Source organism: Bactrocera dorsalis, chromosome 4 (assembly GCF_023373825.1).
Source record: "Bactrocera dorsalis isolate Fly_Bdor chromosome 4, ASM2337382v1, whole genome shotgun sequence".
NCBI classification, from domain to species: Eukaryota; Metazoa; Arthropoda; class Insecta; order Diptera; family Tephritidae; genus Bactrocera; species Bactrocera dorsalis.
In genome coordinates, this window is record NC_064306.1 from 39,399,286 (window position 1) to 39,413,710 (window position 14,425).

Below are 14,425 nucleotides of genomic sequence, written 5' to 3' on the forward strand. Positions count from 1 at the left end.
AATAATTCAAGCATATACTTTCATGCTCTTTGGTAACACCATGCAGCCAATACTTTACAAATTGACTCAACCAATTAACAACTCATACTCCCAACGCCAACGAGCTGACCACGACGAGTGAACTCAACAACTTGTGACGCTCTTGAGTCGCATAGCCAGTGCCATTCTCTGCCTTTGCTAGTGAATACTAACTTAAATGAATTTCGAGCGTTGCGCATGCGCACCGCAACAGCGCCGAAGCCAAAACGCAATGCAATCGAAGAGCGAGTTTCAAATTCTGGCAATTTTGTGAGAATTATTTTTTACTGTTGCAGCATTTTTGTTATTTTTTCACAACTTACTCGCACTCTTTTTACACCGTTTCACTGCTCTTCGCTTAGCTTGGCTTCGAATCGACTATGATCTGCTTGCAAATCGCTTGCAATTGAAACTGTGTCTGCACCGAACCGACCCGAACCAAGCAAACTTGCAAGCGCGTTTGCTTATCCACCCATGGTTGGTTACGTCGGCGTTACTCTTTGGCACATTCGTGCGCCTCTTGGACGCCTTGCAGCGTCAACGTAAAGCATTAAAACTGCGCCAGCTACTGCCAGCCACCGATAACCAAAAACAGGCTGCCAATTGCCAACCAACACCAGCTACCAATGTAAACGGCCATCGATACACACACACAACAGCATATGAGCATACTTCGTTCATATGTAGGTACCAAAAATGCTTCGCATTGTAAACATACATACACGCACATACACACACTCAGTGAGTTTGGCTTGCATTGCTTCGGCTCTTGGCCGACTAACTTGCCTTCAAGGTGTGCACTGTTGTTGTTGTGCATAGTGTTTGGGGGCTGTTGTAAGCGATTTTTGGCCACTGCTAAATCACCGAAGTCGCTTTCGTCTGCAGTCATTTGCTTAAAGTTAGTGAACGCGCTAATATCGTGTGCGTCCTGTTATAACGCTAGTGTTGCCGTAGCTGTCTGTTGTGCCGACGAGTTGAGTGTGCTTCGATTTTGTGGTACGAGTTCATCAGTTCATCATACAAACATTTCATTGCTTTCAAAATACATTTTTTTTCTGTTTGATTTTACTATAATCTGGAATGGTGTTCATATTGCTTGTTGTTTGTAATTATTAAAATAATTGCTTTTGTAAACGAAAATTATAAGGCTTCTGAAGCGCTGTCATAGTTATTGTAAATAACTATTTGCTGCGAAAAAATATTTTGGGCTGGTTTTTCTGGTGAAGTGTAGAGCAAGAAAATGGTTTTGCATGAAAAGTGAAGTTGGTGAATGTGGCAGTACTATATTTTATGTTGTTGTCATTATTATTTTTATTAAAAAAAATATTTAAAAACAATTTTTTTAATATAAAAATATTTAAAAATTATTTTTATAATTAATAATTATTTATACCAAAATGTGTTCTTTCATAATATTTTTATTCTTGTGAATATCTTGCGTTTGTTTTATATATAGTTTAGTGAACTTGAGTTATAATTATAAAAACAGTTAAATTTGCGTTTGTTTCGTATAAGTGTGATAGTAAATTGATTTCACATAGTTCTTAAGTAACTGTCTGGAAGAGTTCTCACAGGATACTAATGCCTTGTCTATATTCTTTGCAGAGGAAATGCTTAAAAAGACATTCCAGAATATTTCTCACAATATACTAAATAGTTATCACACTGTAATAAATCTTTCTCTATATTCTAGAATAAACATAAGGCAGCTTTACGCAATTTTCTATTTCTTATCAAAAGCATTTGAACAAGCTCAGATTCCAAGAAACAAATTTTAGAGGTCTTAGAATCATAGTAACTGACGATAATGGCTTAGGCTTATAACTGGGTCAATGTTGATTGCTTTGTGTATTAATTAAGCTTATATAAAAGCTTTATCTGATTCTAATTAATCACTTTAAGTAAACGCTTCTCTAGCGATTTGCTTTAAAATTTATGAGATTGTTTGCTTTTCAGAGAAATTCCTCCACTATTAGTTTTATTTATTGCCTAAAATAGCATTATAGGTGTGATTCTTATCCATTTATCCATTATTGAACGTAATTATTGTACAAATAATATATAACTTGTTTAGAAGCTTTAAATTTATATACTTGTACAGCTTAAAGTACGCAATAGTTTTAGATTATTCCTCCAAATAACACCAACAAAGCGCAAATATAAAAAAATCTTAAGTCGATTCAAGTTCATGAGGAAAATTTCAATTTAATCGATTTAAGTTCATGAGAAAATCTTCAATTATTCTTCTTAATTTATTCAAAACTCAACGCCGCCTTTTGCCTTTCATAATAATTAGAATCAGTAGTGTCAAACTGTTATAAAATAACTAAAGAAGCTAGCTTCCGTTTTAACAGAAAACGAAACATACTTATAATAACTAAAATCAACTTAGGTCAATGTGACATATTCATTAAGAACATACTCGTACATATATGTATAGTATATCAAAAATTTAAAAAAATTGTCAAAAACATAAATGGAACATCTTTTTTCTTAAGTTTATAGGCGAAAGAAAAACGTTATAATAGCAACCACTCACGCTGAAACGAAATTTGAGTTTTGGGTATAAAATGCTTACAAACTGGTTATATATTGGGTATATATTTGTTATAAAATGGTTATATATTGGTTACTTATTGGTTATTTTATGCCAAATATTTGTAACATGATGTGGTGAATCGTAAGCAATAAGAAACAAATTTCTATTTAGATACATTGTTTTGCACTTTAGTTGACGATATGTAAATATATAAAATATATAATAACGTCTGTATATGCGCCTTAAAATATTATTAAAATCCATGCAAAAACCCAAACACACCAAAAAAAAACACAATTCTAAACATTCTTATCTCATTTTTCAGATTCTCTTCAGCTCTCTCTCTACCTACTCCTGCAAAAACTCATACACAACTCCGAAATAATAACATCTAGTAAACCAAACATAAACAGCCAAAAAATGCAGTCACTACGGTGCAGTTTGGGTCTTTTCCTCGTCTTTATCATTTGCCAGTCGTGTCTGGCGGTGCCTGCCTTGCGCGTCAAACGTCAACGAGATGATCTGCTCTCGCTGGAGGCGGAGAGTGCAGATGGAATCAATAGCGATTTGAATCCTATCAACGCAGAGGTAATATACGCTAGATATAAGAAAATTAAGTGGCGAAAAATATGCTGAAATACCGAATTTGTTATGCAGCAACATCAACGTGCAACAAGCTTGCCCCGTGGCACGAGCTGCATGCTGCATATAACCAACTGACCATATTTTCGTTGACTGCCACAACTGGTTTTTCGACAGTTTGCTCTTTAACTATTTGTTTGTTTGTCAGCAAGCATATATGTATTGGTTTTTGTTGTAAATTGTTGTTGTAAATTGTTGTTGTAAAGTGTTGTTGTTGCTGTTCGTTGGGGGTTATTTGGGTGAATGTTTTGGCTTTGTCCGTGTTGGCGACGTCATCGTCAAATATGTTTGATTGTAAAAGAAGGAAACTCTCAGCTCGTGGTTTACTGCTAACAAACAGTAACAATTGCCCATACAAATTTACGTGTTGTTGTAGAGTTGTGTGTAAATATAAGTACCTTGCATACATACTTATCTACATACGTTCATGTGCTGTGTAGCGCTCATTATTTGCACTGCAGGAAGTAAAAATCTTTAATTTACATTGTTATAGTGTTTAGTGCAGTGCCGTTATTTTATATTCATGCTTTTCCTGAGATTTCGTGAGAGGAGTGGCATTTTTACTTTCTTTCACTTTTTGTTGATTACCGAAATGCTTGTTGGATAATTTTTACTCTATAATGTAGCGGCGTACAATTTTTCAAACAAATTTATTGCTAAATTCAGAAAATCAGAAAAATATACAATTTAATGTTGAAGCTATTTTATCAGCAAATTTTTGAATGATTTTTGTTTTTTTTTTAATGAAAGTTGTACACTTAAAATCTTAAAGGCTTTGAATGTACGTATTTCAACTTCTTGACCGGGAACAGCAGTAAAGTGGCTAGATATTAATAAATCACCACACCTACTTTTGGAAATATTATAGTCTACTGCTATGAGCAACAAATAGTAAGACTTAATTTTAAAAGTCTTAATTTATTCTTCAAAATCTATGTCGTCACCCTTAAAGTCCCCAATACGTTTGAGCCAATAATTTTTCCAATCTTCGAAACAGTTGTTGAAGTCAATTTTCGGAAGAGTCTTCAATGCGAATAGCATGGTCATCGTCTGGTGGCGACACACGCCCGCAAAATGAGACTGACAGATCGAGAAAACTGCAGAAAGTATCAAGAGCCAGGTACCAGGGACACAATGGAACATCTCTTTTGTACTTGTCCCGCGTTCCTAATGCTAAGCTTTAAGCATTTGTAGACCTCACGGTATAAGACTCTGGAAAAGGTATCGATAGTGAGGCCACAGAATCTGTTAAAATTCGCATCAGGCGCAGGCGTCCTAAAGGATGACTACTCTTCTTGGACCTTGAAACTGAACTCCATCGGGTATCGCAAAGAACTAAAACTGGTCTATTCGTGGCTCTTTAGGCTATTAGACTAACCTAACATATTTTGTGTTTCAAAAGCATGTTGGACAATTGGACTCTCCACACCCGCGAATAGTAGTATTTACGCCAGGACTACCCACCAGAATTACCATTTTCTCATTATCAGAACACATTATATGGAAAAGTTTCATATTCTAGTGCTCGCCTTTCAGGAGAGCAATTATAAGTTCAAAATCTACCGAGAGCTCTGTGGTCCTTTGTGAGTTCTATTAGTAAACATAGAACACAATTCGGCATCCTAAAACATATCCATAAACATAAGTCATACATGCGGTTCGAAGTAGTTCCTTTATTACCAGTTGTCTCTTCGTTACCGTTTATTTCTCGTCTACCGAGTATTTTTCTTGAAATATGCGGACAGAGATACATAAGCGTGGATAATATAGTAGGTTAAGAATCACAGCGAATTATTCGACACTGTTTCTATTAATTTTTGATATGTTGCATTGTTTATAATGTGAGCTCGGATATCAATTTGGCACAGATCTTTCCTTCACACACAGTTTCATGCCTGATACATCTAAATTCTTCCCTTGATATCTACAGACTGTCAGACGAATTTTACAAAATCTTATTTTAGGGGCATCGCAAATTATAGACTGCTGTGACTTTTAATCTGCAATAAACAATTGTTGACGTCCACTGGGCTTATAGGCTTGGATGCTCATATCTCTGTATGAAATTTTGCAAACCTCTAGCGAATGGTTTTTTAAAATTCGTAACCCACAATGTTGTTTTTATGAACCGCTTGACCAACAGCTGAGAAATTTATACACGTGATTTTTTGGAGGTTAGATCTTACTATAGTGCAAAACATATGAATTCTACTGTAGAAGTTGTCTCTTATAGAAACTTTACGAGCTTTTCAGAGTACAGAGTCAGTATTCCGTCATCTAAAATGCTAAAAAAAATCGAAATTTAGATTCATTATGCTTACTATTTACCACAACATGGGACATACATTTATGTATGAATTTTCAACTACCGTTGTCCGATCTAACCAATATATAACCATTTTATAACCAATATATAACCATTTGATAACCAAATGTATAACTATTTTATAACCAATATATAACCATTTGATAACCAAAACTCAACTTTTCTTTCAATATGAGTGGTTCTTATTAAATCGTTTTTCCTTCGCCTGTTAACTTATGAAAAGTGATGTTACTTTATTTCCATTTTGAGTGACGATATACTTTTGATAGAAAAAATTTGCCGCTGCTCTTTATTTATGTAATTTATGAATTCTCTATTGCATCATACTTAATATATTTTTTTGTAATTGTGTACTCCTTCTAAGCGCTCAATATTTTATAGGCATTCGTAGCATCAATCTTTACAATTTTTTTTTTACTTTTAACACTCAGTTGTATTTGTATACCGCCCGCATGGTTGCTATTGCCTCAAAAATATTTTAGTTATTGCATTTCGCAATCACCGCTAAAATCAAATTTATGGCGGTCTGGTAAATAAATCATTTTAACTAAGTACACATATGAAAGTCACGTACCTACGTGTTTGAATGCATGGAAATATTCGATAATAAAACAAAAAATATCGAATCACATACAAAAATCAATCATAAAAGTCATTAACACTTGTTGGTCAAGCACAAAAAACCACAACAACAAGCAAAATAAATATGCGCTACACCAATATATGGGTGGAAACAGTAAAACTATCATACCTGCATTTCTGAGAATTAAAAAAAAATATAAAGAAAAAATAAAAAAAAACTTTACAACTCACGCACGACCTTGACGCACACTATATACAAGTAAATTAACAAAAGAAGAGCAAAACCAAATTACATGAATGCTTTGAAATTTAAATTTTTAATTCAACATTGAAAAACTTAAAATATTTCTCACACCAACCAACAAGCCGAACGACATAAAATTAAATCAAATAAAGGTATAAAGGTACCACGGTGATTTTGCTGTACGCACATGTGTGTGTTGGCTATGTAAATAAGTGTCTTGAGTTGACGACCAACGCTGTACGCAACCATGACAGCGCCAGCAAAAGCGACCTATGACAACAAGTACGAAAATGAAACCAAACAGCAAAGAGTAACGTACAAAATATACCACATCAAATGGAAAGTGAAAGAAGAGAGTCTGTTTTTCAAAAGCAGCAGAGTGAAGCGGGCAGAAATGAAGACCTGTTGAGCGTAACATGATTCAAGCGCATGAATGAGTCCAGAGGAGAGCAGTAAAGCTCACCAATATTTTGAACGAATCAACACCAAAAGCGCATAAGCACATCAAAATACGAATTAAAAAAGCGAAAATGCTGTTGGCACAAATATTATAAGAAATTATTATGCAATTTTTTTACGATGACGCACTGACAACAATAAAACTCCCACAAAACGGCAGCGAATACAGGTTACAGATATCATTAAAAAGCGAGCAGTTGGCACTGTAAAATAAATATAATATAAAAAAATATATACGTAGTATATAAAAATATCTTAAAAATAGATAAAATATTTGTGTAATCTAAAAAAGTTACGAAAAGGAGTAACCAGCATGTGTAGTAACGTATAATAGCTTTAACTCTAATAAAAATATAACTCTAACTTTAGAGTTGAATTAGTCTTGCTAGTGGTTTTACGCAAAAATTTTCTGCATAAATGGCAATAAAAGGTTTATTGTCTTCTTTTATGTTTAAAATACCAAACACAAAGTAACTGTGAAGTACACATGGCACTGCCATTCACATTTTTGTTGCGTATACGCAGCGGCATCGCTTGTGCTAAGTCTGTGGTGTTCACATGCGTTAAACTGCTGTAACAACAGATAAACTGAGACTCTATTCTCAACGATTCTACACGCTAACGGTCAATATACGCAGAAAATACCGTAAACACAGCGTAACTAACATTTAAGTGAAGTTAATTATTGCCTGTTGTTGATGGTTTCAAAAATTTTGGGTATTTTTAAAATTCCCTTCCCCATAGGCTGTCTACTCTATTGTTGTTTTCCATATGGTTGCTAAAACGAAGGCCTAAGTAGGCAGTTTCATTAATTTCCTAGTTTGTCTGTAAATTTATTTACAGTTCATACTTAAATAAAATAAAACAAATAGTTGTACTTTAATGTTTGGCGCTAAAATTTTTAATTTGTTTCTAAAAATCACATTCTTTAGCAATTATGCTAGTAATGGTTAACAACGCATATTGAGTTTATGGACTGTAGGCTGTTGCCTACCTTTCTAATTAGCTTTCAAGCATTTTTTAAGTTAAAAGGTCATCTCTTATTTGTTCTACTTTCAAAATAAATGAAACTAACGTGGGCAAAATAGTCAATACGAAGTCAATAATGCCTTAACATTACATGTACATACATATAAAGTTACAAAGTATTTAACTATTAATAAAACAACTCGTTATAACAAAAGTGTATTGCAATCAAGCCCGAGCAAAAATCTCCGATAATAAAAATAGTTATTTCCCATTTACTTAAGGGGTTACATGGGTTTCTTTTGGTAAAAAATATACTTTTTTCAACAATTTGTTTTTGGTATAAAAAATTGATTATTTTAATAGAATTTTTATTGTTACAAACATACACTATTAACAAAGAAATTTTGGAAAAAAATATCTAGAACTCAGCAATGGCGATGCCATTTCCGGTGATCCCATGGAAACATGTGTTTTTTGATTTTTGGCAGACATTTGTACAAAAAAATTAAAATTTCGCATTTTTTTTTTCAAATAGTTGTAATCGGAAAAAATGCTTCGTCTAAGTCTTGAGGAATTGTATCTAAAAGACTTGTGTAAAATTTCATGAAGATCAGTTGAGTAGTTCCCGAGAAATCTTGCCAACCGACATCAAAACTACAGTTTCGAGAAAAACGCGTTTAAAGACGGCGCACTTAGCCTAACTAGCCTCGAGCACACAAGTTTTTAAGGCTGTATCTCCGAAACTATTGCTTGGATCAACTTTGCAATTTAAAACAATGTTCTAGAGATATTGCAAAAATTAATAAGATAATAAAAACAAATTCAATTTTTTTAAATCCGTAAACCCATGTAACCCCTTAATTTTCCTGCAGAAAAGGTTCTACCGCTGAGTATCTATACATTTGATATTCGTTTGAAAAATCTCTGCCATACATCTTTTAAAGCCAATTATGTAGAAGGCATAAAGGCCCTTAATTATGCTCAAATCCGTCTTTTATCGTTTAGAAAGCCAACAAATATCGAAGTATTCTTTACCCATATACCGGCGAGGGAGTTGTGGGTGAGAAGAAGCCGTTGGAGTAGAGGGGCATGAGGCTTCTTTACGGATGAGTCAAGGCTTGGAGAAAGGTTGGTGGAGAGGTTTACTGTCACGAGCTTTTTACCAACTCTAGTTTCAGACTTCCTGACTAGTGCGATGTCTTTCAGACCTGGGTTACAGCCACTAAGGTAGCAGTAGATTTACTGCTCTGGAGTGCAACCTCCTTCAGAGAAGTGTCCATCCAATAAGATAGCAGAGCGGCAATACTAGCCTTGAACTCATTAACAGTGCATGCAGGGTTGGTCAAAAAGTGCCTAACCTTGCTGTCAATAGCATCCAGTCTCTTTGTGATAAGAGTATGGGTGCCAGGCCACAACGGAACTGCAGGAAACTGTAAAGCTGATAGGCTAGCAAGAAAAAGCATCATACAACCGCTATCGGTAGAATGGGAACTGCCCAGTGCTCACATATCCTCTTGTGTTCTACTACTATATAGCTGGGCTTCGCCTTAAGTTTGATCAGCGCTGGGCTACCATCGGTACATGCGCTGTTCCAGAAGCCTTTTGGCCCAAGCTCGATCGCAAAAGATTTAGTGATCTCTTTGCCCTCAGTAAGTCTGCATCTCCCTAGTTGTGGGGCTTATAAAAGTCCATTGCCTTATTGGGTTCCAGACAGTAAGGCTGGGAATCTTACCAGCCGCCATCTGCAGAAGTTGTATGGAAGAAGATGAGGTGCTAACAACTCAATACTTCCTTCTTGATTGTCCCGCGTTTGCGAGGTCTAGCCTTAAGCACGTGGGAGCGCATATCTTCAGACATCCCATGCTAAATATGTGCGCTAAAACTCAACCGAATATATAATTTTCGCATAACAAAACGCGTTTATTTCAATACCTTTGCTTAGAAAATAGTAAATTTTAACGCTTAACGCACAAAAAATTATAAAAAAATTGATCAAGATTAAAGTATGATAGGCGGCTGCAGTTTCATTGAACGAAAAATCAAAACTTCTAGTGATTCAGTAACAGCAGCTGTGTCACCTGTGATGTCAACAAGTTTCGATAAATCGAAACCAATATTCGAAGCCAAGGTGCTTAGGTTCAACTGATAACCATTGAATAAAGCGAAACATACTTAATTTATGGAAATTATGGAAAATCGTTGGCTGAACAACGACAAGTAAGTTAGCAGCTTTCAGACTGCCATACTAATCGTCTACGCCGTTGGTAGTTGTGAAAAATGCAATTGAAATATTTGAAAAATTTAATCTTTTATAATAAATTCAATGTCAATTCAGTTGATTATACCACGCAACCTTCAAAATTAAATCAGAGTGCAAACTGCACAGTACAAATAGGTTGACAATTAAATTCTAACTAAAAGCATATGTAACTAAATGGGTGCGATTTATCAACTAAGCGCAATGACAAGTCAGCTCAAGCGCATATTGCATAAATAAATAATATAAATTAATTCGTTTATTTGTTCTAGTTTACAACAAATTTTTATTGGCTGTAGCCAGTTTTATGGCCGACAATGATAGGTTGTATCAATCGCATCTTATTCTCCACATATCATATCATATAATTACACAATTGAGGCGCCCAGTGACAGTTAAATGCTGCGTTGTCGAACACGGCTTTGTCTTAACTAAAACTTTATGACAATGCTAATTTGTTGGACAATATGAAATTTTTTTTAATTAGCAAATTTCATGTTTTTTTTGCGGTTTTCTTTCATATCATATATTTCTTGCCGCTTGTGCAATTATTTATATTTCAACTGGGTCAAGTCGAACGCGAGTAGCGCATATGATATTAAGAGATGGATCGAGAAAAAAAAAACACATATCTTAGATTGAAAAAATTACTAAAACAAAATAAAAACAAGCTTGAACAAGATATTTATGCACAAATCATGGTTTTTCTAAATGAATGTAAACTTGAAACCGGATTTTCGTTTGCGTTGTCAGAGGTGAAGTGACATAGTCCAACTGCAAATCGGTCACTCACCATTTCATTAAGTCAATTGGTGAGTTTGTGGTTATTGAAAAGAAACAACAAACAACTATATGAACTTAATGAACTTTGCTCTGAATGCAAATTTCGTTAAAAAAATATAAACAATTTTAACAGCGTAATAGCCTACAGCGATTAGCTGAAAATTGCTGCAAAGATTTCGCATTGATTAAATCTATTTTTCAGCAAAAATTGCGCAATTGTGCGGCGACCTTAATCGTTTAATGCTTGGCTAGGTCAATTGTGCGCCCACTTGCCTGTCTTTAGCGGCAATTAAAGACACGTATTTATGGCTGTAGCAAAGTGCAAATAGCAACGATTTTAAGGCCTTATCATATTTGCATTATGGTTGGTTATGGTTATTCTAAAATGCAAGGCACTGAAGCATTTTTCATTAGAATTTAGGCATTTTTGTAATTTAAGAAGCCACAAAGCGCTAGTTACACACATCTTCTTCTCTTTCTTTGGCGTAAACATCGTTTACGCGATTATGACCGTGTTTACAACAGCCAGTCGTTCTTTCTTTTCACCATTTGGCACCAAATGGAGATTCCAAGTGCAGCCAGATCCTTCTCTATCTTGTCCTTACAACGATCTTCCTTTTCCTCTGGTTCCCTCGGCGGGTACTGTGTCATATAGTCTCAAAGCTGGAGTGTTTTCATCCATTCGGATTCATGGCCTAGGAGGCGTAGCCGCTGTCTCTTAAGTCGCTGAACTATGTCAATGGTGTCGTATATCTCGTAAAGCTCGTCGTTTCATCGACTGCGGTATTCGACCTTGCCGATGCGCAAAGGACCATAAATTTTCCGCAGAACTTCTCTCTCGAAAACTCGTAACGCATCAGATGTTGTCATCGTCTATGCCTCTGTACCATATACTCGTAACAGGACGGGTATAATGAGTGACTAATAGAGTTTGGTCTTTGTTCGTTGAGAGAGGACTTTACTGCTCAATTGCCTACCCTGTCCGAACATTGTTGTTGGTGGTAACGGTGGTTCGAAGATAAAGGAAATTATCTACGACTTCGAAGTAATGACTGTTAACAATGACCTGGGAGCCTAGTCGCGAGTGCGACGACTGTTTGTTTGATGACAGGAGATATTTTGTCTTGCTCTTACTCACTACCAGACCCTTTTGCTTCGCTTCCTTAACCAGTCTGGAGAAAGCAGAACTAACGGAGCAATTGTTGAGGATAATGATATCAACATCATCTTATAAAAGATTGTGTCTTCTCGATTCAGCTCTACAGTTCGATTTATTTTTTTCCAGCAGTAGACTGAAGAATCCACACAATAGGGAGTCACCTTGTCTGAAACGTTTGGTATCGAACGGTTCGGAGCGGTCCTTCCCACTCCTGATGGAACTTTAGGTATTGCTCAAAGTCAGTTTACACAGACGTATTAGTTTTGCGGGGATACTAAATTCAGACATCGCGGCATAAAGGCAGCTCATTTTCGTGCTGTGTGTCGATTCCCCTTTTTACGGTTCATTTTCAAGATTGGCACATGCTGAATCACCAACAGTTGTTGATTTTATAGCCCAAAAGCCAAACTTATAAGTTCCAGTCAGTTGACGGTAGACTTCAGTCGTCCACACTCTACACTCGACAGAGCCGTATATGTGATGTTGTGAGGTCTCTCTTTTTGTAGATTGGGCAGAGCACAATTAAATACCTTTACCTACCTACCTTAAATTTGTATTTAAAAAACATAAGTTGAGCCTTGTGGCCATGTGAGTTCAATACAAAAACTTTTCAAAAATTCGACGATTTTCTAAACCAAATGTTTAACACAACTTTTGATTACGGTTTTGCAGGCAGTTTCAGGCGATGATCTCGAGCGCAACAAAAGAAAATTACCCGATGCGACTCTCGAAGCGAAGAATGCAGTGCTGGGATTTGTCTTTGGTGTAAGCATTATTTTGAAATTATTGCAACAAATATTTGCTTAACAAAACAACTTTTATTGCACAGAAAATCGACAACTTCCTCGATACCAAAATACGTGTCATCGAGCAGCTGGATCGCGCCAACATCGAGAAGAACAAGCAGTGGGACATTAAGCAACCCGTGCCCATTAAGGACTTCCAAACGCTCGTCACTGCCGTAGTCTCACCCAAAATACGCTCGCTAGGAAATATTGCCAACGATTTGACCACTGGCGTGTTGACCACAATCACCGCTTTCAGCGGTTCTTCAGCGGGCAATGGTAATGCAAATGCTGGTTTGGGTAATATCGTGTCGAAGTTCCTCGGCTTCTCTGGTCCTATTCTGCAAGGCTCTGCAGCTGGTCCTGCTGGTGGCGGCACCACAGCCGCGCCGGATTCCGACGAGGCTGGCTATTAAGGCTACTGCAAGTGGCTGCTGTGATGTTAACTAAATTACGTGTATATATTTAGCGACATATGAAAATACATATGTACTTCTATATATATGTAAATACATTTACAAATTCTCTTCTGGCTATACACTTCAATACAGAATTATTGTTACGCGCTGCTAACGAAATATCGATCCACACACACATTTGAGAATGCACTTTCATTGAGAGACACACACACACATATAATTAAACACATGTTCAAAGGCGAAGCGCGCACACATACTCATACATACATGCATACAGCGCATGTAATACGTTAAATTTCAACTTTATTCTATTTAACGCAGAATGCTACAAAGCTATCCATATAAACTTCGAAAGCAATGTTTTCCTATTATCCTTGAATATACTTATGTACATAACGTATAGTTTTTGTTATACTCTCTTTAAACTCTTCTGCGTATATTAGTAATTTTATCATGTAGGCAACCATACTCGTTTTGATATTTTAAAATTTCCAACAATTCGAAAAAAATATTTTTTATAAACTTTTTTCTTTTTTTGTATTTTTAGTTTAATTTAAGTATTTTTTACGTTCCCATTACACACGATTGTAAACCATATCATTAATAACTGTAAATAATTGTACAGGATTTAAATAAATCATTCGATATATATTTGGTTTCTGAAGTGCGTGTTTTGTTATTATTATTATTATTTTTTTAATATTTTGTAATGTAGTCGAAATAATATTTTAGTTATGGGGCAGCCACTTTCTATGGCAAATTTACTTGTATAAAGAGATACATGAATACTTGAGCGGTTTATGAATGTTTCTTGAATTTTTCGAGAAAGTTAATTTAGGGTGAATTATTTTATTAGTCCAGGAAATGGCAAAGACCTTTCGACAGAATTTGCAACATCATTTCATGAAGATTAAGTCTTCCCTTAATGTGAAGTTAAATGCAAAGTCTATATTTTCACAAGATTATGTGGAAAGAACCAACGAAGGATCGAAAAAATATGAATGAAGGCCAAAATAAAAAATCCAAAAACTTATATTTTTGAAATATTCAAATAAATTTTGAGGTTTTGACCCAAGAAGGGATATACAAAAGTTGTAAATATTTTCATATATATGTATACATTTTTTGTGTTTTTGTATCCCAGAAAATGGTAAAGAACTATCGACAGAACTGTAAATATCTCTTCCTCAAGATTAGTTGTATCATTAACGGAAAGTTATATATCGTACCGGAAAAATACAAA

The 14,425-nt window shown here is 35.4% G+C and overlaps 1 protein-coding gene across 1 annotated transcript; it reads left to right on the plus strand.

Annotated features, from left to right (window-relative positions):
• Positions 1-861: 861 nt before the first annotated feature.
• Positions 862-13,794, plus strand: LOC105233400 (uncharacterized). Its single transcript, XM_011215480.4, has 4 exons — positions 862-1,014; positions 2,883-3,145; positions 12,651-12,743; positions 12,808-13,794. Exons 2-4 carry the CDS (start codon positions 2,978-2,980, stop codon positions 13,177-13,179), a joined length of 633 nt encoding a protein of 210 aa, XP_011213782.2. The 5' UTR covers positions 862-1,014; positions 2,883-2,977; the 3' UTR covers positions 13,180-13,794.
• Positions 13,795-14,425: the final 631 nt, after the last annotated feature.

Bases quoted from the DNA above. Each gene is read 5' to 3' on its own strand.
- LOC105233400 (XM_011215480.4), top strand. From the start codon at position 2,978: ATGCAGTCACTACGGTGCAGTTTGGGTCTTTTCCTCGTCTTTATCATT. The intron at 3,146-12,650 runs GTAATATACGCT...ACGGTTTTGCAG, and splicing joins TGAATCCTATCAACGCAGAG to GCAGTTTCAGGCGATGATCT. The intron at 12,744-12,807 runs GTAAGCATTATT...TTTATTGCACAG, and splicing joins TGCTGGGATTTGTCTTTGGT to AAAATCGACAACTTCCTCGA.